At 42.6% G+C, this 26,341-nt stretch overlaps 1 protein-coding gene across 4 annotated transcripts; it reads left to right on the top strand.

Annotated features, from left to right (window-relative positions):
* Positions 1-6,846: 6,846 nt before the first annotated feature.
* On the top strand, positions 6,847-25,053 carry CHST10 (carbohydrate sulfotransferase 10). 4 transcript variants are annotated; one of them, XM_029998849.2, is made up of 6 exons: positions 6,847-7,226; positions 12,498-12,632; positions 14,809-14,906; positions 17,600-17,834; positions 20,481-20,586; positions 22,469-25,053. In XM_029998849.2, exons 2-6 carry the CDS (start codon positions 12,521-12,523, stop codon positions 23,004-23,006), a joined length of 1,089 nt encoding a protein of 362 aa, XP_029854709.1. In that variant the 5' UTR covers positions 6,847-7,226; positions 12,498-12,520; the 3' UTR covers positions 23,007-25,053. The 4 variants fall into 4 exon arrangements, with proteins under 4 accessions (XP_029854709.1, XP_040975414.1, XP_040975415.1 ...); XM_041119480.1 differs by lacking the exon at positions 6,847-7,226 and adding an exon at positions 8,038-8,405; XM_041119481.1 differs by lacking the exon at positions 6,847-7,226 and adding an exon at positions 8,418-8,562.
* Positions 25,054-26,341: the final 1,288 nt, after the last annotated feature.

Here is a 26,341-nt window from a genome sequence, read left to right on the forward strand (position 1 = left end):
AGATTGTCTGTGAACACAGATTTCATGTCATTAACCCTCCATTTAAGTTGAATACATAGCAAAAAGATGTAAAATCATTCTCCCTCTTTTTAGATGAAGAAATTCCTGGGGATAAGCCATGATGCTTCTCATGGTTGATCTATCATGGCCGGTCCTGACATAAGGTTTGATGAATGGTTGGTGGTCACGCAGTTCCAAAACATCAAGTGCTCTTAGGGTGAGCTGAATAAATGGAGAAGTAGATTGATGACCATCAGTTATACTTGAGGAGATGTCAAAGCTTTATATTAAATGTTGAAATCATCTTATACTCTCAAGCCTTTTCCTTGTAGTGAGGCTGAAAGCTGTGTCATAAAACTTTCTATATTGACCCAACCTCTCATATTTTCTGGGCTCTCCTTGGTGGTGGTTGCCATAACTGGTTAAAATACACTCATTTTAAAAATGGGACCTTTCAAATAGACAATCTCCCATGTGTTCTCGCCTTAGTGAGAACAAGATTTTATTGTTGCAGCCCAAGACTGGCTGTGCACTAATATCTTGGGAAACATTAAGCTGAAGGAAATAAAAGTTTGCCACAGAAAAACAAGGTAAAGCTAGAAGATCTTGTGGGCCTGATGTCTCTGTTTTTCAAGGGCAAGAAAGTTCAACATAAGTTTTAGTGGCCGAAGAATTCTGTTGACCTCTGTGTTGCAACTCCAAAGGCCACATTCCTCAAAACAATTCAACTTCTCCCTTTTAACTCTTCCTCCTATCCCTATTTCTGTCTACATGTTGACTGGGGAAGTTCCCTGTCCCTTTTTTTCCTTTTAATATTTTAGCATGTGAACATGCATGGTGAGTTCAAGGGGATATGGTAATATCATTAACAGCTCACATTTGGGCAGGCAGCAGAATAATCCCCTAAACCCACAAGGAATTTCCACCTTGTGTTTTTCTTTTTAAATAAAGAATCAAGGAAACTATGGACTAGGCTCAAGATTCTGTAAAAAAATAGGCTCTTAATTTCCATTGGAAACAGTCAGACATAAATAGCTCCAAAATTACTCTTGGTTGAGGACCATGCACCCAGAGGACCACGCACCGAGGTGAGGCACAGGGGCTGCACCGTGCGGGAGGACATGGGCCCTGGGGAGGGACTGCCTGTGGCCAAAGCACAGCCTGCCTTTGCGCCGCCTTGGCCGGGAGGACGTGCCAAGAGCTGTGAAGTGAAGTCCCAACTCTCACAGACTTGCCTTTTTGAGTTCAGATTGTAGAGCAATGCCTGTCGTTTTAGGATAACACTTCTAGACTTGCATCCCGTAGAATTTCTGGCATGAACGTTTTTTTCTTGCCTTCACAAGAGTGGTGCTGTTCCTAGTTAATTATCGGGCTACTGGGATATGGCAAACAAATGTTCAAATTCCTCCTGAAAGATACCACATCTACCACCTCCCAAGAGCTGGCTCCAACCAGCAAGTTATAAATTATTTGAAGCACTCAGTGTCCCTGTGAAAGCTGTTCCGCTTAATGTAAAACACGCTGATCCTACACACATTCATTAGCAAATGGAACCCGGGTTCTGTGCCTCCCTCCACCTCGCTTTCTTTTCTCACACTCCCATGACCCAAGTCACCCCTCAATCCTCTTTCAGGTGTTTCTGCTTGCCCCCAAACTGGTCAGTTTTCTAATGGAGTGATAATCAAGCAGAAGACAACAGCTCTCCTGACCCTTGCTACAGCAGCACCACTGGTATCACATCAGTCAGGAATTGTGTCTCCTGCTTAGCACGCTGTCCTTATGTGTTTCTTTAACATTTGAGAGTGTGATCTCAAACACTGGCAAGGCAAAATATTGGCTCAGAGTAGCACAGCTGCCTCCACCCAATACTCCCTTTTGAGAAACAACAACAAAGCCTTAAAAATCTGCCTTGCTTCTTTATCTATGCCCAGAGCAGCTCTGGTGCTCTGCGTCTGTGCATTGCCAACCTTGCAACTCCTGGCGGGGCACGGCATGGCAGGGGCATGTGCAGCTTGCCCTCATTGGAGCCTAAGTCACAGATGCAACGGTGAGTGCCATACCTGCAGTGTCACAGCAACTTTGTCACCTCAAAGAGCCTGGAACTAATTTGTTCCTTGGTGGATGCAGCAGGTGAATTTAAGATGTAACTGCTTGCCTGTTTGCTAGCCACAGAGGGAAATGAAAGTTGGTAAATCGTGCTGTCTGATTGAGACCACAGGGAAAGGGAAAGGTTAAAAGAGGGTAGCAGGTTATTTTGAAGTAAAGTAACTTGTTTTGAATACTAATTGATTCAGTCAATTGTCTTAATTTCTCTACTTTGGAAAACACCCATAACTGGGACTTAAAACTCAATTGTTATTTCTGATTTTTGTTTAAAGAATTGACTTATCTTGCTACATTGACATGATAATTTGCTTGTTGGCTGCACTCATTTTATGACCTATATAATTAATTTTGAATCATTGGGTTCAATTTTAATTGACATTGATTTGATAATTAAATGTAGTTCTTAGCTACTCTAGCCCAGTCCTGGCAACATGTTCGGCTCATTGCTGTTAATAAACCCCACAAAGCTGTTTTCCCTTTCAAACTACCAGCTCAGACTGTCTTAAGAATATAAGGTAAACTAGATGGTTCAGCTAATGACCTACTTGCCGCAGTCTAAACTTTCTGTCTTCTACTCAGAAGGCAATCAAATGATGTAATGATATACAAAGATTTAACAATTTCCAAGGCACTTACATGAGATAAAAATTGCTTCTACCCTGAAATAAAAAGTGGACTTAATCTTCAAATGAAAACAAGTCTTATTTGCTGCTTATGGATCTGATCTTGCCTCTACTACAGCCAGTCTGATTTTGCTGCAGATATCAGCCCTAACCACACACCTCAGTCTTTCCCATACACCAGCTATTTTAGACATGCACTTAATAGGTCACTCCTTGCTAAAGTTATTTTAGATAAAAAATAATCCAGAAAATATATAATACTTTACGTATTGTATTTAGACCATACTAGTAAATCCTGCATCTGTATGAGGCTGTACACCCCTGTATTCCTCAGCCTGATTTTTCTGATTGCTGCAGTGTCTGTTAATGACTGTAGAGGCCACAAGGTATTCTATATGTTCTATCTTGTATCAACCAGTTCCACATTTAAACCAGCTCGCTCAAGTTCCAGAAAGAGACAGAATCTGGTGATGAAGATCACACCTTAATAAACGTATTATATGCCAGAGGTGCCATGTCTGGCCAGTCACAAAACAAGGTACTTGTAGACAAGAGATCTCCTTTGGTGATCAGTCATGCCTCAGAAATGCAGCCATGGAGCAGATCGGTGACTTCACTAATAATGGCACTGCACTAGGAAAAGCATGTGTTCCTGCTGATTTAAATAAGATTTATTCTTCCTGAGTACTTGATGCTGAACAGGTGACTTGTCTTAAGGTCAGCTCTTATGGAGGCAAAGCACAACTAAAAGACCTACCAAGACTAATCCTAGTAATTGGCATTGGATTAAAACCTGAAATAACAGCAAAGAGCAAAAAATAACCATAGCGTAAGTTTAACAATATGGGCAAGCCTATGCTTCTGCTGAATAGGATGAGCTTGGAAGGTCAAGGAAAATGAGGGTGCCTTCAGTGTGATTAGGCTGGATGTGTTCAAATGCAAACTGCAGTATGGATGATTACTTATCTTGTCCAAGACAGGGGCTCATTTAAACATTTCAGTATGCTTAAACACTATTTAGAATTAACTCATACCGAGGGCAGTCGAGACAGCCTGCCACTGACAGATAATAATTTCTTAAAATGCTTGAATGTGCTCTTGCAGCTCAGGTGTCCAGTGCCATACCCGGTCCTCCTGACTGGCTAAGCTGCAAATGTTGATCTTTTGAAAGTAAGACTCTTCCAGGAGAAACATCAAACCTGCAATAAAAATATATAAGGGTTATTAGGACATAAAAACCTTTTTTAATGGCATAAACATTGAACATGTTATTAAGATGAAATTTCCAGTTTAGGTCCATGTCCTTAGAGAAAAATGGGTGCATCACTTCCATTGGTTTCAACCGTGTATCTCTGAGGAAGCCGCAGTCACTCTAGAACGTCTCAGAGAGAGGAGGGTGACTTTTCACCAGCACAATTATCCTTTATCTTGCTCTAGCAGTGTAAAAATTCTCTAGTATTAAAGAGAACCCAGACTCAAACATTGATTTTGCTGCCTATTTAACGCACTAAACCCCAGTAGAGTTTAGCATTATTAGTAGCAAGAATCCTGTTGGCCTGAACTAGCAACTGTACAATCCAACTGTACAGTTGCCTATGCAACACATTCTTCAACTTCATCAGACACTTTCAGGCCCAATTACTGACAACAAAGCTTATTAACTGTGCTTAGTTTGGAAAATTGGTTCCTTTTATACTGGATTAATTATTATACATGTCAGTAACAACATACTTGAAAGGTTAAAATACTTGGGCTGAGCCTGATAATCTGGCAGGAATTGGTTCCACAGCTGGAGACGGCTTATTAATAAATCTGTGTGTGGCTGCAATTGTAGTCGTCACTCTGAAGCCTGAAGAAAGAAGCAACTTTCTAGCCTGTGCAAGACTCGAACTGGTGAGAGCCACAGACTTCCAGTGTGCTTTGCCAACAAGGTAACTATCTCTATCACCATTTCTACTTCACAGGTAGAGGAAGGGAGGCACAAGGATGCCATGTCCCAGGGTGCTGGTGCAAACAAACATAGAGTCAGGAAGAGAACTTGGGTTTCTGATTACTGTTTTTTTGGCTGCTGGCTCCCAGTGAGATCTACATTTGTGCTGCTTCACTGGTGGCTTAGCAGCTGTCAGTGTAGCACCGAACACACGGTTATTGATGCATTTGCATTAGCCTGTTCTGCTCTGTAGGCTGGCCACAGCATCCATACCAACGACCGCGTCCTAGGGCTTCCTTGGTCAGGCTCCAGCATAGCGCACCATGGTAGTCAAGTCTGGAAAGGCATGGATCAGAGGGACGAAATCCTCCTCTAACAGGGAGGAGTGCTGCCTCTTGGTCATTCAATGAGGCATCTAATGTAGCACACAGAGTCCTACTGCCTGCAACTCAGGATTGGAAACCATGCAAGTTAAACGTGCATGTGTATCAGTGGGTCTCAGACTCGGGCTCCACACAGTGACGCAGACTATAAAATGAGAGATTGGGAAGTACATGAGGTGAGTATCTAAGTTAAGGTTGCCTGTTCTAACCTATGTTTCTTCTCCCTTGATCTAGAAAAGGCGCTAGTTTAAACCTGCTTGTATCAATTTTGATTTGGACTCTAATAAATTTACAATATATTTTTTAGCTGTGAAAGCATTTTAAACTCTACTTCCATTGGATTATTTTCATTAATTGGTAACAGGACACACAGAGACAAACAGAAACTGCTACTACAATTCTGTCTTCTGAATTTGTCTTGTCTTGAACTGTTGGGCCTGATCCTGCAGCAAGCTTCCCTGTGCTCCTCACAGACTTTATTAGGGTTTAGGGCATGAATTTATTAGGGTTCCAGTCTTCCGTGGCAAATCAGCTTCAAGGGACTGGATGTTGTTTAGGTATTTACTTCTTCACACAATCCCATAATTGGCAATTTTGTCTTATGTTCTCCACACAACATCTCATAGGAAAACCAGGGTGAAGCGCTGTGTAGCACGAACTGCAACAGTCTACTGCAGAGGTGGCCAACCCTGCATAGCATGGCCATCACACCACCTGGCCTGGGATTCAGGGATCATTCCCCAAAGCCTGAAAATCCACTTAAGATATCTCAGTCATGTTTTCTTCCTTGTGTGGATTTTGGAACTCTCACCTCTCCCATCACTGAGCTCAAAATTATCCTGTTTATGTGGGTCCTTTCAAGGACAGAACATGCTTGGGAAGAAGATGCAGAGATGGAAGAAGAGATGAAGGCTGGAAGCGAGGGCTTCTCACACAGCATGCGTGACTAGTTTGGGCTGATCAACAAGAGTGTGATCCTTTGCCTGAAAGATGGGATTTCCCTGTGCCCCCCACTCAGTTTACCAGTTCCCAGTGGGCAAATCAATTCTGGTGACCAGACACAAGAGGACATACTGCCAGACAGTTTTTGTGCTGGGTCGGGTAACAGGAGCACATCTTTTGGAAGCCTGTCCTTTGTGTTGCATCACCTGATTTCATACTGGAAGACGTGTCCCCAGCATCTCAGTGTTCAAGGAGTTTTGAAGTGGGGTGGCTTTGCTCTAGTCTCACCCCCTCCTCCAGGCACTGTCGAGAGGTGCCCTGCTCCACCGTTTGAGCTTCATTTCTGCAGAGTTTAGGAAACACCACCTCAGCGCTGCAACACATCCCTACAGCCGTGCACTAGGATACATCCCCAAAAGTTGTTTAAATAGCTGTTAAACACAGACCCATCACCAGCACCCGGTTTTGATGGCATTTGTGGGTATTGGGAGTCCTGCAGGTGCACAGAAGTCGCGTTTTCAGCCTTCTTTTTCCGAAACACGAGCGTTAGGGACCTAGTAAAGACACGTTTAACAGTAAAAAATACCCATACACACGTGTATATATATATGTGAGTCCAGCTGAGCGCTGGCTGTGGGCCCCGCCGAGAAGCACCAGCCATCCTGCGAAAAACTGGAAGCCGCCGGGGCTGTGGTCTGCGGCGGGGCTGGGCGACGAGGTCGGGGCTGAGGCCGCCCAGGGCCACCGCCGCCCTCCCCGCCGGGGGTCGCGCCCGGCCCGCCGCCTGAGACGCCCCGCTGCCGCCGGGCCGAGGCGAGGCGAGGCGGGGCGGGACGGGACGAGCAGCCCGCCTTCCATCCCTCCCTCCCTCCTTCCCTCCCGCCTCCGGGCGGCCGGGCGCAGCGCTGGTTCTCCTCTCAGCTGAGCCGAGCCGTCCCCGCGAAGGCCTTCACCTTCCTCTCCCTCCCGGCGGCGGGGCTAGGGGCGCGGCCGAGGCCGAGGCCTGCCCGCGGCGGGAGGAAATGGAGGCGGCGGCGGCAGGGCCGGGCGGCAGCGGCAGCAGCCGGGGCTGAGCGGGGGCGGGAGGCGCCTCCGTTGCCGCCGCCCGCAGCCGGGCGCAGGGAGGGGGGGATGCAGCAGCAGCAGCAGCCGGGGCCGCCGTTGGAGCGGGCCGGCCGCGCCGCCGAGTGAGGCGGGCCCCCGGCCGGGGCCGGGGCTGCGGCGAGCGGCGCCGGAGGGCCGGTAAGGCGGGGAGGGAGGCCCGGTACTCCGGGGCGGGGCCGGGGAGGGCCGCGGGGGGAGGCCTGGCGACCGGCAGCCGCGGGGGAGAAGCTCCTGAGGCCGGTCGGGCCAGGAAGGCAGCGGGCGCTGCGGGTGTGCGTTGTCTGTACCTGCCGGCGGTGAGGGGAAGCCCGCCCTGCTTCCTCCTCCGGAACGGGAAAAGTTTGACGCCTGTTCAGCCCAAGTCCCCGCGGCCGGAGCCCGGCTCGTGGGCGGGGGGTGGGCTTCGCCTCGGCTCATCCCCTGCCGCTCGGAGCACGGCCGTGTCCCGTCTTCCCGGCGGGGACCCCTCTGTTTTTACCTCCCCTCACCAGCTGCGGGCGGTGAGCGGAGCCCCCAAGGAAGCCCCGATGCTGGGGAAAGAGGAGCCGCCGCCGTTCCCAGCTGCGGGGTGCCCCGTGGAGCAGGACCTGGCGTCTGTCGAGCGGGGCACGGGTGTGCCGGGGGCGGGAGGCAGGGTCCCGTTCCCAGTGTGGGGGCCGCGGAGCCGAGCCTGCCCCGGGCCGAGGCGGGTTACGAAGCTGTTGCAGGCGCTGCTGGTCCGGCGGTCGGTTCTCTCCCCGCTGACAGGTGAATTGTGTGTGCGCTGAGGGAGGACTCGGCGCTCCAGCGGCAGCTGGGAGAGCAGAGGCGATGGGCCTGTTCGTGCCGCCGGGGTGGAGGAGAGAAAGCCTTAGGAAAGGAGCAGCTTTCAGAAACGCCTGTTGTGATGTGCGTTCTAACGTTTAGTAGCACCGCACCACTTGCCAAAGGAGCGTGTGATAGATTTGAGTCCAAGATTTTTTTAAAAAGTGCGATAAATTGTCTCTTAACTTTAAGACAGCACAAAGGAGGTTGTGGTGAAAACGTATTGGGTATCCCAGCTAGCTGTTGTTTGGCCTTCGTTACCAGTTCCATTTCGAATTACATCATTAGTCATGTGCTGATGGGCAAGCAGTTGGTAGTTTGAGACTACTGGCATGCTGCTGTCATTCACGATGCATGCGGGGACTGTCCTGCCACGGAGCCCCTATCCAAGCAGCATAAGCTGCAGCGCAGAGGCCGTGCACTGAGTTTTAATGTTGTTTAAATCTTCTGCGCTTTGTCCCATCAGTCACATGAAGACAGCAGTCTCCTGCAAAGTATGAATGATTTTTCCAGGTAATGCGTTACTTGCGGGCCGTGGGTCAAGCCTGCCACGCTTTGTGTCCTGATCTTTGGTTCGTGTTTGGGTGTGTGTTTGCGATCCCATTTTTTTTTCCTCGTGTAAACCTGGCGTCTGGCTGATCTGAGGGTTATGTGACCATTTGTCTTTGGGGTAAGTAGCCCAGGGAGGGAAGGACAGATGAATGGGTGGAGAGAGGGGTTTGGGGGATCTTGTGCTCCTAAGAAGTATAGAATTGCAATAAGAGGGAGAAGGAGTAACCTGAAAAATGCCTGCTTTATTTCATTGTGAGAAAATGGACTAAGCCTTTAACAGCTTTCTTGTTTTTTCTACTTGTAAAGAAAGAATGTTTTAGGCAAGAAAAAGTAAAAAAACACATTTGGAAGCTGAAGGAAACTATTAAAGAGAAAAAACAGAAGCTAGTACATGTATTCACTAGAAAATAAGTAACAGGAGAGGCAACAGAAATGCAGTAAGATCGGAGATATAACAGGAAGTGCGATTGCCTTATGTGAAAATGATAAAAATATTAAAGCAGAAGTTAGAGAAAGGGAAACAACATAAATACATTATTTCAAAAATGTTACTGGTCATTGCATTTAAGTGAGCATAATGGTTGAGTTATTCCTGTATATGATTTTGAACAGTCCTGCTTCTTGAGATAGGTAATGAGCTGCTGATATAGATGTAGTTTTGTTTAGGATGCTAGAGGTGAGTAACAGTGCCAGCCATTGTAATTATGTTATGACAAATCCTCTGACAAGACTCTTACATCGATGAGTATGGTTGCAGATTTGCTGTGCGCATAAAAAAAGGAGTAGACAAAACTGCTTAATGTTTTCCTCTCAGCTTCGGTGTATTGAAGGGTAATAGTGTGGTTGTTATGGATGTGACTGCAATTCTGTCCCCTTTCTGGTCTCTGAGTCCAGTCCTTGAGGTAGGTAGTGTACTGCTCGTAGGTGTCTTTGGCTGAAATGTTGTTCTCCTGTCCCTAGAGCACAGGATCTGGCAACAGGGTCCTGTCTGTGCTAACTGCTTTTCAGGTCAGAACACGTAGAAACTGCTTTTCCCATGTCATTTAACACAACTTCTTAGAAATCCAATACATAAATTACGTAAGGGGATATAGATCAATAATCCTTACTGAATGGTGTGCATCCATCACCATTATAAAAGCAGGCAGACTAGCAGGGATGCTACGAATGTTGGAGGCCATTTCTACCATTCTTTATGTAGAATAAATGTACTGGGTTAGGCAGAAGGGTCTGGTCCAGGCCATTCGTCACATCTCTGAAAAGCCTGCAGCTGATAGTTAGAAAGAGGTTTTCCTCCTGCAGAATGTTCTCTGCAAGCTTCTGTCAGCCTACTGCCTTGAAGACAGGTTCGATTATATTTTGAATGTTGAATCGTTCTCATGGTTTTAGCAGAGCTACCCAAAAAGTAGAAATGTCATTGCTACGTTTTGTGTCCTGACACCTATTTTGCATTTCTCTCATCTGTGAGAGTTGGAAAATTTTCCAAATTATTGTGATGTCTGAAGGCAAAGGTGATAAATTTCAGTGCTCTAAATGGGAGATGGTGGATGTTGTGGCAGACTGAAAAATGAGGACCTTTGAGACCTGGTGCTTTTCAACATGAATCTTAGGGAAAGTTTTGCACTAGTGCAATGGTAGGATGAGAATAACTTGTGAAGTAGTTAGCTGGAAGGAGGTCGGTGGTCTGGAATTCAAGCTGTATTATTTGCCCTTCCTGGCCAACAGTTTTTGATGTTGAAGAATGACGGACATTGCATGCTCTGTTGGCAGCTAGGGAATTGCAGCAGAAAATGGGAGATGACAAACATCATCTTCGTGAAGGTCACAGCACCTGTAATTGTCCAAAAGACAGTTGATGCATCTTTTTACCTAACTGCAGTGTTTTTAGGAGAAGTACTTAAAAATGAAATCATGAAAGAAGAAAAAAAGGACCTCTCAGAAGCCAAACTGAAAAATATTGCACCAAGAAAACAAAAATAGGCCTGAACACTGCCATCCTGGCTAAAAATTATGAATTCTTTTTTTTAATTGGAGATATTCTGTTCTTTTCCTTCTCTCACCCATTTCACATACATTCTTAGGGTCCCAAATCTGTTTTGAACTGCTTGTCTGCTTGCACAGGCTTTTGACATACCCTGAAAACATTTCACTTCTGTCAGCTACAGTGAGAACCCTTCCTGGAAACATTTGCATTGCTGGAGGGCAAAAGCTAGTTGGAAAAGTGAATAGCACCTGTAGCGGTAGTACTGATGTCGCAGGTGGACATGGTGAAACATCAAAACTAGGCTCACTTCTATTATTGAAGGTTTCTGGGAACGAAACAGGTGGAATACTGGTATATGACCGAAAAACTTAATACAAAGTTTGCTTGGAAGCATTAACTAGCATGTTTTTAACAGCTGGGAACGAGGGCATCTCTCATTCCCTGGCAATTCACTCAAGTGGCTGTATAGAAAGTGTGATCACAAACCATGCAGATGTGACTCTGAAGTTGCATGTGGCTACTTTAGGACTGAGTTTGACCCTGTTGCTAGTTGCATGGGTGTTTTTCATTTTTTGTTCTTCCTAAGGCTACAAGCACAAACCTCACAGGATTGTTGAGAAGATCTCATTGTATGAGATTTTTGTGTTAGATCCTCTTTGGTTAAGTGTTCTGAAGTTGTGTTGTATGTATCCTTGAAAGGAAGCATTTGCTTATGTTTGAACTTTCCAGCACCTGAGTTCAGGCCCTCAGGTATCTTATTTCTTCAGCAACAACTGAGACAATGGTGCTTTATTTTTGCAGGATAAATATTCAAGCCTGAGGAGTCTCAGGTTTTGGTAGGTAGGCAGTGACGTTTGCTCTTAGGGTTTTGTTGGTTTTTTTTTAAAGTTATGGAGGCTTAAATTTTGCGATGGAGCTTTCACAGATATTTGGTGTCAGCCCCAGTGCTTCCCTGGGTGCATTGCCCATCAGAAGTTGGAAATTCAGCAAAAGTTTTATCTTAAAATTTTAGATTTCTTTTAATGGCTGGGGACTTAAATCTTTTTTGTAGTTGGTTTCCTTATATTGCATCTTAAATTTTAACCATAAAAAATAATTTATGAGGATTACAGTTTCTAAAATCAAGCTAAGAAGTGCTCAGAGCGCTGCAGCAAACTTAAAAACTGCGAGGTAGGGCAGACACCATGTGTTCGTAATGCTGTACAATATCCTCATCCTCGCTCTGCTTGGATTCAGTCAGTACCTGTGGTTTCTTTGCGCATTAAATCTGCAGTCTCAATTGTTTGGGTAACTCTTTCTGCACTCCTCTGGAAGTCCTATCTTTAAGACTTACCTGCAGGGATGCAGCTACATCCCTGTAGCAGTAGGCACTGCTGCAAGGGCACCCTTTTTACTATTTATGTGGATAGTGCTTAGCATGGTGGAAATAAAAAAATCTTCCAGAACCTATGGTTGATACTTTGCTGGCAATAAAAGTGACAAGATAAAAAGAGACATGAATATATTTAAATATTTTGTCAGGTTAAGCTTAGTGTTCTGGCTCGGTAGCTTCCAGCTTGATTCATGTAGGCTGGGCAGGGGAGGAGTCCATGTTACATTTCATGAACTGACTTGCGATAACTAAGAATACTCTTAATGTTACAGCTTGGTTGATCTGCTGATGAGCTACCACCAAGGGGGAGCTTTCTTCATTCTCCCTTCCTTTCTTACAATGAGCTGTCTTGCAAAGTTAAACTGAAAAATAAACTACACTTTAAAAAAATTGGGGGTTTTGCTGGTCTGTCCCCCTAAGCAGTCAGACAGTGCTGTTGCCAGCACATGGAGGGGACTGGGAATGTGTACGTGGGGGTGAAGGAGTGAAGCCTCCCTTTGATAGCAGCCTGCAGTTACATTGCCTCAGCCTTAACATTGGTTGAAAACCCAGCCAAAAGGACAAAAAGTAAGAAGTGAAAACTACTATGTTTTATGACACACATACATATTAGAGTTTTGTCATTTTGGCTATGGAAAGTATTTTTCTAAACTGGAACAAAAATAATTAATGTGTCAATCTTTCCTCTTTCAAACAGGAAGCAAGAACTTTATATGGCTCATGTCTGACAACATGCACCACCAGTGGCTGCTGCTAGCTGCATGCTTTTGGGTGATATTCATGTTCATGGTTGCTAGCAAATTTATCACATTGACTTTTAAAGACCCAGATGGTAAGTTCAACTTTAACGTTTGATGTGAAACAGAAAATTGAATAGTGCTTCACACAAATACTCTTTCTGTGCAAAGTAGTTCTTGGCATGTTTTCACTTCTTCAGTTGGATTGAGAATAGAACAACTAAGTTTCTAGAAGCGACAGTGCTGATAGTCAGTTTCCACTTTTCTTGGTAGAAGTCTGCAAAACTAACATCATGTCTTTTTTTTGGTGGTTAAGAACAGAGGGGATCATGTTTGGCACTACTGTCTTGTGAGGTCCGCTTTTTCAAAAACACTCAGTTTTAGTATCTTGATCTACTAGGAGAAGTCGTCATGTGCAGAACAACAGCACAATTACCTGTTTAAAGACAAAGGAGATTCGCAAGGAATTGAAGAGTTAATTTCACATGATACTAGTTTCTGTCCTCTTGTGACTGCTTGTCGTGTGGCTACAGTATTATGTAAAACTTGTGGAAAGTTTTATTTCATCTGCAATGCACTTAGCTTAGCCACCTCTGCCCTGCTTCTTGCATTCAGTTTTATCCTCTGCTGTTTGACTGACAAACAGCTTATAGGCTTTTGCTTAGCTTAAGTAGCCCAGATGGTATTAAGCTGATGAGGAATTTAAGCCATTTGATGACACCAGACAGCATGTTACAGTTTTCCGTCTGCTGAGGAGCTACTGTTACAAAGCCATCCTACAAAGAGTTTAGGGTGAAGGTGATGTCATGACTTACAGTCCTAAGAGATCTGTATTTCTGCATCTTCCTAAGATATGCAAGAAATGTGCAACTTCTGAAGCGCTGACATCACTAGTGCCATTTGTTTCAGTGGCTTGATAGTGGATAAATATATTAAGTAGCATACCTCTGTGTGGAGATTTATTCAGCAAGTCTTAGAGATGAGAACTGTAGGCTAACTTAGCTCTCCCCAGCCCCAGCTGTTTCTGAGCCCTACTACATCTGCAAATAAACTGGCCTTATGTTAGGTAGTTAAATCTTCCAGTATTTCATTCTATGCCAACTATTGTTTCCCAGCTCAGGTATTCTTTTAGTGGTTCTTTCCATCAGAATTTGTCAGGAAGATTAAAATGTAGTTTAAAAATTACTACAGTACACCCTTTGCATTTACTTGCTTTTTATTATCTTGGCTTGCAAATTTTTATCTTTTTTTTTTTTTTTTTTTTTTTGTCTATGCTGAATCTTCCTTCCTATTTGAATAATTCTCCGAGCAGAAGATTGTATAATTTCTTAAGCTCCAGTCCTGCAAAGGCATGACTGTGGTTAAGTGTATGTCTGTGCTGGAGATAGCCAGTGTTTGTACTGGGACTAATGAAGGGAAGTAATTTGAATATAGCAACAGAATTTTGGAGAAAGTCTGAGCAGGATAGCTAATTCTGGGGAAACTCTTCTAGACTTAATAAAATATGGCTTGTCAGAAATTTTCCTTATTTGGATGTGTGTATTTAGCAGCCAGAACAAAACCAGCAGATGCTCAATGAATACATTTTCTTTTGTTTAAGCCTTTTACTCATGTCTTGGGTGCATGAGTAATAGGAACTTGTTAACGAGAAGGAGCAAGTTTCTGTCCATCATGAAAGGCCATCAGTCCAGTAATAAAGGAAGAATGGATCTTGTATTTATTGCTGGTTAGAGGTGTTTATTTAGAGCACCAAAGAAATAAAAGGTGGTCCTTAATGACACTTTTCTTCTGGTAATGTCTAAGAGTTTACAATAGAAGAAACCTATCTACTAATATGAGGGGAGGGAGAAACTTGATAGATTAAGTTTTTTATTTGACATGCTTTGGGAAGTTTATTGAAAAATAAAAATCTCCTACTGTCAAGTCCATATAGTTATACTCAATTGTCTACCGATTGTAATATTTGGATTTATGATTTCTATGTCTCTTTGCACAGTTTGTTTAAAAAAAGACCAAAATAAAAGATAATGGTCATGTTTCTTTGATAAAACTCAACTGAAGTTGCGTCCAAAATTCCCATAGAGTACATCCTTTAAAATATTCATAGTCTGTCTCTTGTCTTGTCTAGTACCTTCCCATTTGGAAAGAAATCCTAATGTTTTGTAAGCTTAATACAGAAACTGATGTTCAGTTTGTTGTGTTAGTTGTAAAGCAGAAATAGTTGCCTTCTCCCCACCTTCTGTAATGCTCTTATCTCTATTCCTTCTTTAGGCTATGGTGCCAAGCAAGAGCCATTGATACTGACAGCTGTGACAAAAGTGGAGGAGGTACATGTGCCAGAGGAAAAACATTGGCCTGAAGAATTCCAGGTGCATACTGTTGAGATAAGGGTTACATGTATTAAAGAGGGGGAGAAAATAGGAGATTAACTAAGGGCTTCCTGTTGTTAAAAGGAATTGCTAGACAGGAATTATTTATTCAGACTGTTCTATTTAGATAGAGCCAACAGAATTCATTTTAGCTTCACAAAGCTAGTTTGTTATGGTAACCTGCTGTCTTGTTTCATCTGAATGATTCAACTTAATGTGTTTCCATTTCTAGGAGAAAATTGTTACAGTACTCCTTTATCAAGTCAGGACAGTCATTTCTGCTAGCCTTTTTAATATAATGACCCAGTTTTGGATTACTTGTATTCTTCCCTGCCATAGCCATCAGGTTCGTGATTCTTGAGGACAAGCCTGTGTCCTGTCTATTCTCTTAGTTCTCTGCCCAGTCTCTCTAATTCTTTTTTTCAGTCTCCATTTCTTTTTCATGTTTTGTGTTCTTTGTGCTTCGCATCTCAGCATTTTTCCAAAGTAGAACATGAACACAATAGTATTCAATACCAGTTGATCCTTTAGATGCATAGTTCTCTGCTTTCAGCAATAAAGCACAACAAATGTGGTACTTGCAAATTTGCAAGGAAACTCTGAAAAATCCCTTACGCAAATATAAATTTGAGACTAGATGCACAGTGGGCTAAGGCCAATTTTTTTTCCATTGGTTACATAAGTCATCTTATGTTTAGAGTGTTTTTGTGATGCCGCATGGAAGGTAGGTTTCTGTATAAACATGATACTTTTTATTTTCATATGTAAAAACCTGAAATTTAAGTTATCCTCAAAATACTTGGGAGAAACACTTTGTTCAGTGGAAGGCTGGCAGATCTGTGTAGCGAGTTTTAATATCTTCCTTTACTTGTATGGAAGAGGATAATAAGGTTTCTGCATCTAAAACTATTCCCTCTTGACTTCCTGACAGTATGAAATGCAGAACAATAATATTAATGCTGGTTGCGTGCAAAAGGAATTGTTTTGACAGATAAACAATCTGTCAGGCTGTTCAGATTACATTCTGACCAGGGAATATTGGAGAAGAGTAACAAGCAGAAAAAGTAGAATGATTTTTTTTTTTTTTTTTTTTTTCCTTACGGAGGATTGAGACAAAAAGTAAAATCATTCCCTTTTCATGTGTAGCTTGGATGCTGTACCTAAAATTATAAATCACAGAATGGTTTGGGTTGGAAGGGACCTTTGAAGATCATCTAGTTCCAAGCCCTCTGCCGTGGGCAGGGACATCTTTTACTAGATCAGGTTGCTCAAAGCCCCATCCAGCCTGGCCTTGAACACTTCCAGGGATGGGGCATCCACAACTTCTCTGGGCAACCTCTTCCAGTGTCTCACCACCCTCATAGGAAAATATTTCTTCCTTCTATCTTATCTAAACCTACCCTCTTTCAGTTTAAAACCATTACCCCTTGTCTTGTCACTACAGGCCCTGGTAAAAAGTCTCTGTCTTTCTTATAAACCCCCTGTAAGCATTGAAAGGCCACAAACAGGTCTCCCTGGAGGCCTTCTCTTCTCCAGGCTGAAGAACCCGAACTTGCTCAGTCTGCCTTCATAGGAGAGGTGTTCCAGCCCTCTGATCATTTTTGTGTCCCTCCTCTGGACCTGCTCCAACAGGTCCATGTCTCTCCTGTGCTGAGGACCCCAGAGCTGGACGCAGCACTGCAGCTGGGGTCTCACCAGAGCAGAGCAGAGGGGCAGAATCCCCTCCCTCGACCTGCTGGCCACACTGCTTGTAATGCAGCCCAGGATACGGTTGGCTTTCTGGGCTGTGAGTGCACATTGCCAGCACATATCCAATTTTTTCCTCCACCAGTATCCCCAAGTCCTTCTCTGCAGGGCTGCTCTCAAGCAGTATGTCCCCTAGGCTGTATTGATATTGGGGATTGCCAGCTGTGTAAATCAATTAGTGGAAGGAGGAAGATTTGTCAGTAGAAATTTAAAATTTCCCATCACCTGTTAATCAGACAAGGTCCTTTTTCCTCTCTCCCCACTAATCCTGAGGCGGAGGTGGTTGTGGTTCCTGTCTTAGTCTCGGAAAAATGAGACATAACAAGCAGTTCATCCATTTTTGGGGAGAGGAGTCCTGCCTACTTCTCTTATTTGCCACAGTAAGCACTGATGCTCATTGTGTGAATTTTTGTCCACTTAATTTTGTTGCAGCTTGGGTAAATGAAAACACTGAATGCCTAGAGGTGCTAGAAAACAACACAGAACTTTTATCTTAAATTATTCCTTCCCAGCCAGATGGGTCAGCATCCCTAAGCCCCATCTTCTCGGAGATTAAAGCTTAATTTCTGTTGAAATTTCTGTCCCAACTCCTCACAAGCTTTCTTACTGGCTGTTGAAGTTTTGTGGGAGTTCCAGTATTTGGTCAAGGCATGTTTTATCCGCACAGATAAGACCCTTCTGCTCTGCAGTGGACTTAAATTGTTGTATGGAAAAGCTCTTACTACTGTCTACTACTACGTAATGACTTGAGAGTCGAACCAATGTGTACAGCAGCAGCATGGGAAGGAAACTCTGCTACTCCTTTAGTTAATACATAGCAATGCTTTAATTGTGAATCTGGGAGTCATTAGGATGCACGGTTTGGGCATTTTTATACTTTAGAATTTGATCTGAGAACTAAATTCTTGCACTTTTTGTTTTTTCTTTCCCCTCTGCATTTCATAAAGCCAACTGGAAAAGCTTTTTCTGGAAATCTGATCCGCCAACCCCTCGTTCATATGGAAAGACTTGAGCTTCTCAGGAATGTCTGCAGAGACGCTGCACTGAGAAATCTCTCTCACACTGCAGTTTCCAAATTCGTCTTGGACCGAATATTTGTGTGTGACAAGCACAAGATCCTGTTTTGTCAGACGCCAAAAGTGGGCAACACTCAGTGGAAAAAAGTCTTGATCGTTTTAAATGGTATCTACTCTGCTGTGGGTGCGTGGGTTTCTTTGAGGAGGAGGAAAGAACAGAATTGGTCCAACTGGAACAACACAAAAATGGATTCTTTTTGCTTTTCTGTGCACTGATACTTAATTTCAGCCTTTCATTCTTCACAGTTGCTCCTAGTCCTTTCAAAACATCCCTTTTAAAGAAAATACACCTGTTCTTTCTGTGAAAATAAATAGTTATTACTTAGCTTAAAAGTGATTTGAGTCATGAAAGAGTACCCATATGCATGTGGTCGGTAGATTTGTTATCTTTGAAGGGGTGGCACTAATTTATAGAATTTGAAACAAGTAAATTACAAGGTATCACAATTCCCTAAGAAACAATAATATAAAATTTCTGACTTGAGGACACTGACTTTTAACTAGCATTTTTTAGCCATGAAGAAAGCTAGTTAAAACTTGGCAGCTGCTACTGGTCTGTACTGCTGAATCTTGTGTATGTGCTGTCAGTGAGCCATCACAGGAGTTACGAAGATTACTGAGGTGCTTAAGGCAATAGTTTGGTCAACAAAGGTATAAAAGACTATAAAAGAAGGAGTAAAGGGACTAATGTGTTTGAAAAACGATCTACAAGGTGAACATTGCTTGTGTATATGTAGCCTACCATCCTCTTCTAGTAACCTGGTATGCCAATAAAAATAACTCATTTCGTCAACGTTTTCTACTGTACCTCTGCCTGTGCACATAAACTTAATGTGATCGTATTTAACGTAACACACCCTTGTTTGACAAGAGACGGTCTTGCCTGTCTGTGAACCAGGGCTGTGAATTTGCTACATATGGGCAGGTCAGTTGAGGTCCTTCTGTGGTTTTGCAGGTAGCATAGCTCACCAAGATGTGGGCAAAACCTGAACATTGTAAACCCAGCTTTCTTGTTAGAAGCACCCTGCAAACACCCAGCTCTGCACTTGGGTTTTTATGTTTTCTTTACTTTGTGTGAACTAGTTTGCACACCCAGAAGGAAACAGTCACAAATTGGCAAAGGAACTGTGTCCCTCAGCAAAACTTTTGTAGCAAGGAGTATGTCTTTAAAAACTTTAATATTAGTTTCAACTCTGATATACGGATGGGAGCTGAAAATCTAGCAAAGATACACACGCACATAGGTAAGGGCATGTGTCTTAAATACCTATGAAAGCCACACTCCAAGAAAGTACTAAATATGAAACTGTATGAGTGCATTAGAAGTACCTGCTCTTATCAGAATTTAACAGAGATAACATGCAAAGAATAGTTCAGGACAGGCAGGGATGTATTGGCTGCATTGAGTGGAGGGTAACTCATGTCTTACCAGCAGGGAGCTTTTCACCTTGAGCTTCTAGTTCTAGCATGTTGAATAATGATAGAAAATTGTTTCCACATAAACACTGGTCTCTTCTGCCTTGAGCTGCCAGTGTACTAGTATCTGCTGCTGAAGACTAGCGCTGCAGGTGACCTAACTTTCTCCTCTTTGGGTAGTTTCAGCAGGCAGGACTGATACTTGAGGGGGAATACTTTATGTCCAAATACCTAAGTGGTATTTGGAGGTTCAGGATGGAGGAATGCAGCTGTGGTACTGCGAGGGAGTTAACTCTGCTGTTGCTTGTACTGAATCTCTGCTCTGGATGAATGCAAAGTTTCAGTTTCTGAGGCTGTCTAGTCTGACATCTGTTGTCCACATGTAATTCACCCAGAGTACCGAAATATATAATTAGAAAACTGAAATTAATAAAATACACCACCACCGAAAAAAAATAAAAATGAGAAAACTGAGAAGCTGAGTGGTGTGGACTATTCACTGCAGTTCTGGAACAGAGAAGGCTGTAGAGGCTTTCACCTAAAGAGCTTGTTTTGTATCCCCCTGTTCTTGTTGCAGGTTGGTACTCTGAAATGCTGCTGTTGTATGAAGGCTTACTCCTAAAGCCCAAGGGGTCCACATGAGATATTTCTGAAGGTCAAAAAAACTTCCAGGATCAGGATCTTAAAATAAATGCATCAGAATTTAGTGACATTGTTTTTCTTGTCAGCTTATGTGCTTGCAGAAATTAATATTTGGAGACTTTTTATGTTAATTTTACTGCTTTTTAGTCTGTGTAGTATTGTATGATTGGAATTTTTGTTTCAGCACAGCACAGTTGTGAAAAGAACTTCATGGATCCTGACAGCAAAGTGCTTTTGTGTTGAAGCAGTTCCAAAAGCAGCCCACAGCATTTATTTTTCGTTGCTGGTAGAAGCTCAGCCAAAAAGCTGGTTCCTTCTTTGGAGTTAATCCTCATAGTCTTCCTCCACTTGTATGTGTGGGCAGAGGGAAAGAGAATGGGGACACTGCGGTGGGGAGTTACAGGCTTAGACATAATTGCTGATGAAATTTGCGTAATGTGCTTTTCTGAGAGTTTTGAGGCCATTTGGTCTTGGACCTTGATGTCGCATACCCTAAAGAATTTTAACAGTTTTCAGCTTCTCAGTCAGAATCTCTCATCATTTAACAGTTTTAAACATAGTAACTGTAAATGCTAAAAATACAGAAAAGAGAAAGATAAAACAAAAAGCTGTCAGTGAAAGGCACACATGCTTCCTTGTACTCACTTTTTTTCCCTTGAAAGATTCACTTGCTCTCTCTTTTTTATTTGTCTAGGAGCATTTTCTTCCATAGAAGAGATCCCAGAAAATATTGTACATGATCATGAGAAGAATGGCCTTCCACGGTTGTCCTCCTTCAGTGACTCTGAAATTAAAAAACGGTAAGAGGTGGCTTCCCAGGGGTGTGGGAGGGGTTTGGAGTCAGTGGTGTTAGGAGCAATCAAGAGTACAGCTGAGGTCCACGTCTGGAATTGAGGACAAGGGGATTTCTGCTCCACCACTTATATTATGGCACTATTCTGTTATCTTCACAGACTTTGCTGTGACTACCTTCCTACTGGCTTTGAAGGAGAACGCCAGTGTAGTTGGTGGTAGGTGAGCCAGCCAGCTCCCTCTGGATGTAGGGTTTGTGTAGTTCAGTGCATACCTAGTTGTCACATAGTTGACCTTCAGAAGGGAAGTTTTGTTGGAAGGTCCACCCTGACGCCTTGTAGAGTAAATCTTACTGCCTACACATCACTGCAGGCAGATTTACTTATTGGGATTGAAGTGAATAGGTTTAAAATGTTAGTGCTCCTTAGCCTGAGAGAATTGTCCGTTCAGCTGAACCACTTTATCTTCCTGTTTGGGTGCTGCTGGTTCTTCTTAGAGCAGAAAAAGTACTTCTCTGCAGTAGAGCCTTCTAAATTACTTTGGCTAGATTTTTGCCTGGGTCTGCTCTCATCCCTACTAGAGCCTATGCCATATATAATCCTTGTAAGGGGTGGCAGCATGGGGAGAACAGGACGTAAGATGACAGTGGACACTTGTAAGCTTGCGTGGGTTTTGTGTGTATTAAGTCATTGTGAAGAGTCAGCCCATTATACATGTGGTGTCAGCCATGAGTAGAGCTCAGTCCAAGGTTTGGTGCATTCAGTGGTACAAATACATTTGTTACAGCTGTGCCTGTGGAAGGGGTGTCACTTGATTGTGTTGATAGTGTGTATGAGAAAATACTGTCACTGTGTTCTTGAGAATGGGGATCTGTTCTCCCTCCCTGTGAACAGCCCTGCATAGCAAGTGACTGTTCACCTGGGGGGTAAGCACAGCTAGGGTATTTAAAATTGAATGCTGTTATGATTTGGGTTGTTCCAGTCAGCCCACCACAGAAGTTGTGCTGGAGATGCATAGCATGGATTTGGTTGGGAATTTTGAAATAAAATATCAGAGAGTTTAGGTGGAGAGAGAGAGAGGGATGGTGTGGATCTGTTGATGTAGTTTGCTGACCTGTAGCCCTGCCTGGTTAGGAGTAAGTCAAGAGAACCTGAAGACTGATCCAAGTGCCTCTTGATGCTGGAAAGAGTCCATCCGCTTATTTCAGTGAGGGTTGCGCTCCAGATTTCCTTTCTCAACTATTTACTGGAATAAACTTTGTTTCCAATTTGCTCCTCCTACGGATAATCTCTGACTACAGAATATTACAGCTCAGTGGTATCACAACAAAATATGAATTTCTTTTGAAAATTGTGGTCTCAGGAAAATAATGTTCTTGGCCATTATTGAAAGCATGACAAAACTTCAAATGAAATACCAGAATTTTTTTTTTTTCTTACTTAAGCAGTGATTTGTCTAGCTACCTGCCAGTGAAAAATGCATCCCTCTTTGCATTTAGCTGCACCAAACCACTTTTTCCATGTCTTTGGGTATTTTGCTTCTTGAGCTTAATCACATGGCATTAAAAAAATCTTTGACTTGGAGCTTTCAGCATCTTTTCAGCATCTTTTGTCTCCTGTTTATATGGATTGAGATAAACTAAGCTCCTCCAGTTTGAATAAAATGTGAAAACTAGGATGAACTACTTCCACTTTGTACTGTATACAAAAACTGTTAGTAAAAAAACAGAAATTGTATTTCTAGTCCTATTGATTATAATATTGGTAGACTATGCAAGTGGTGTAAGATTCATATTGCTGTGTCTGTGGTCTGTTTATGTACATTTTGTAAGTCTTTGCTAAACACTTATCTTAATTATTTAATTTATTTCTTTTTCCTTCCTCTGTTTAGACTGAATTTATACTTCAAGTTTTTTATTGTTAGAGATCCATTTGAAAGACTTATTTCTGCATTTAAAGACAAGTTTGTGCACAATCCTCGGTTTGAACCTTGGTACCGGCATGAAATTGCTCCTGGCATCATTCGTAAATACAGAAAGAATCGCACAGAGACCAAAGGGCTGCAGTTTGAGGATTTTGTGCGCTATCTGGGTGACCCTAACCACCGATGGCTGGATGTTCAGTTTGGTGACCACATCATTCATTGGGTAACGTATGTGGAACTTTGTGCCCCCTGTGAAATCACATATAGTGTGATTGGACACCATGAAACCCTGGAGGACGATGCTCCGTATATCTTGAAAGCAGCCGGCATAGACCATCTGGTATCGTACCCCACGATTCCACCAGGCATAACAGTGTACAACAAAACAAAAGTAGAGCGGTATTTTTCAGGAGTTAGCAAGAGAGACATAAGACGTCTCTACGCGCGGTTTGAAGGTGATTTTAAACTCTTTGGTTATCGGGAGCCAGATTTCTTGCTTAACTGACACCTAGGATAAGCTCTGAAGAAATGTCTCATGGATGAATCTAAACCTGCGTGAATACCAGCTGCAACACTGACAGAGCTGAGAATGACCATTTGTTTTCTAGCTTTTTGATGTTGCTCCATTTTTCAGTGAAATATTTGTCATATGAACAAGTAGGGGCTTATAGTTGTTGTTTACTGACCATGTTTTCAGTATGTGACATTGCAATCTGTTAGGAATGAAGTGTCTGTTACCTGAAATACAGAATTCCACTTCTCCCCTCTTCCTTCCAGGGAAAAAGAGGGAGAACGAATCGGCTGTGATCTTCCCCTCCTTCTCCCAGACATAATGCCATTTTTTAAATGTTGTAAAGTATTTATAAAAATGGCAATTTCACTGTAGGTTAACTCTGACACATGGGTGAACTTGATGATTCATGCTCATGAGAAAGGCATGTAGTCTCCCATGAGCTTTGAAAATGAGAGGCCAGTGCAGGACTAAAAATTGATTAAATGCTTGACAAATAAAATCATCTAAGTTCTGTCATGTGGCTGCTATAATAACAGTAATGCTGATCTAATCCCATTCTTGTTTGTCACAAAATGAACCTAATTAGACAGAAGCTTTAGAGGTGTTAAAAAAGGCACTGGTTCCAGAGCCCAGTTGTCTTTGTATTTTTGTCAAGTGTTTACTGTACTTACTACTGATCTATTGAGCCTCATAATTCTGCTTTGGATTTTCAAGATATTATTTAACTCCTGGCTGTGTAAGTTATCTGAAAACACCGGATGCAAATGGAGCATAGAAGAAATATGAAACTGCCAGGGAAACTTTAAGGAAAATTAATTTAAAATAAAGTATTAGTTGTATTTGTGGGAGCACATATAGAAACCACGGGATGCTCTCACACAATTTAACTTGTTTTGTCTTCTAACAGTTAAGATTAATAAAGAAGCCACAAAGGTGGGATATCATATAAAAGAGCTGCTAGAGTTACTTGGGTTAATGATCTACCTTTTTCTTATATCCAGCCTTGCTCAATATTCAGTACCTCAGAGAACAGAAAACTTATCCCCCTCTGAAAATTTATCTCCCTGTTGCTAAAGGAGACAGGATGAATCCCTGATTTTTCCAGTGATTCACTGCTCTGGTGTCCCGACTCAAAAGTGCCCAATTTTCATGTTACCGATGGGGTGAGTTGGCTACTTGCCATGAGTCTGAACGTTACTTAAATTTGTGTACCCATTTTATGCATTAAAAAAAAGAAAAACAGAACTGAACAGATGCAGCCATCATATTTGCCTGTGCTTGCATTGTGTCTAATAAAGAGCAGTCTCTTGTTTGAGTTCACCAGCAATAAATCAGTGCGCTGCCACCTCATCCTGCAGGCCATGGGAGATAGAGACCACGTATCTGAAATACAGGAATTGCTCTGTCACAGTGAGCATGTGAACTGTATTTTTTAAATCTTAGTCCCAAAAGATTAATTTTCAGATCAGCATAATGTTGCTGGCTAGAAATGCTAATGATGGCCAGTGCTATGGAATCTGCTCTTAAATCCAGCCACAGTATGTTTTTGATAGCTTCCTGTATCAACACAAGGAAGCATCTTGCACTTGTGAAAAAGGAAAGCTGTGCCAAGCTGACATGTGCTGCTATCCACAAAAAGGAAGCCCTGTTGTAGCTGGAAATGATTTCAGAAAGATCTCAACAGAGTAATTGAAATAAGGGAGAATCATTAACGGGGCATCGTTAGCAAGAGAATAGTCCAGGGTGACAAAGCTGGAAGGTGGAATTTCTTAAAATTTTTTTTTTTTTTTTTTTTTTAAAACAACAATTACAGTGCCCTAACTTGTTAGTTCTTAACCAATGATAAAAAGATGTTAACAGCTCCAGGTTTTTCTGTGATTTTCTTAATATGGGAACTTAGCAAAATGTACTGTTAAATGCATTTTGGAGCTAATGACCTGATTGATTACCTCTCTGCCAATTTAAAATGTAACAGTGAATAATGTATAGTAAATTCAGGCCTTAAAGTTTAATTCTAATAAAGATAAAGTAGAATGGTTTTCCTCTGAAAGCATAAGCTACTGATCACACAGAATGCCAATGTATGTTTATATTTTTCTTGGTAAATTACTTAATGTATTGATTGCTTAAAAACTGCCAGGTGGAAAGTGCTACGTAAATATGAAGTAATAATATTTTTTCTAATAGCTTTCTCTGTGTTGAGTTCTCTCAGGCATCTGACAGCAAATGTGAACAGAGCTGTGGACCGACATAGGCAGAGGTGTGTACTGCTCTCCCAGCTCCATGCTCCTGTGCTTTCCAGGCTGAGACTGAACACTTGTTACCATTTCTTCAATTCAAGCACAAAGTTTCTCCTTTTAGTGACACCTTCCTGAGCTATATTTTCTTTCTAGAAGTGTGTTTTTTTCCTCACATGGCTGAAGTAATGATGGCATGGTTTTGGCATGACTCTTGGAGAAACTTGGAAGAATTGAAAGCCCTTGGTGAGGTATGGTAGGCTTCTCCTTTTGTTAGTCCGGTGCAGGTAGGGTGGCCAGAGCATACTGTGTTGGGAAGGAGGCTCTTGCCCTGCTAGTTATGATGAATTAAATGCTTGTGTTTTGTTTTAGCTTAGTTGTACTCTATAGAAGGCTTTTACAAATTTAGTCCCAGTGGCATGCGTGGACGTTGTTTGGCTGTTTGGATGTCATTTAAATAGTGCTTTCAAACTGCAGGTGATATTTATGTCATATTTTGGGAACTGCTCGCCCAGATGGTTACTTCTCTTTTCTTATTGTTGCAGCTTCAGAAAACAAACTCACATCCTTTGTGCATATCTGTTTCTTTTTGTTGTCTCTCCTCAGCAGCTTTTGAATCCTCTGGCCCATTTTAACCACATTTTGCAGAGGAAAGTCGAGCTCTTACGGATAGTGAGTTGCAGTAATCCCTTGAAAATAGGAGAGGAAATGTTCTTTGTGCATCAGAGAGTCCGTGTTGTATGTTAGCTTTAGGGAAAGTACAGATAGGAGACAGTTTTGCTGCTGCTTGTCGTGGAGCTCCTTGTTTCTCATGGACTCCCTTCCCTAGTGCTCCCAGCCTGGCCTCTGATCTCAGCTAAGCAAGGCAAAAGTCATGAATTAAAATGTATTCCAGGGGTCTGTTATCTTAACGTTCTTTATAAAATTAAGGACACTTCTAGAAATCAGCTGTCTGGGGAGGGGGGCAGGTCTTGGTGTTTGTTTTTTTTCTTCCTTGTGGTGAAAGTGGATCCAGAATTCACTTGCTCTTGAACCAACGTTAAGGGTAATGCCTGTCCCCTTTTCCTTTAACTTCAGCACTTGGTGCAT

Source organism: Aquila chrysaetos, chromosome 23 (genome assembly GCF_900496995.4).
Source record: "Aquila chrysaetos chrysaetos chromosome 23, bAquChr1.4, whole genome shotgun sequence".
NCBI classification, from domain to species: Eukaryota; Metazoa; Chordata; class Aves; order Accipitriformes; family Accipitridae; genus Aquila; species Aquila chrysaetos.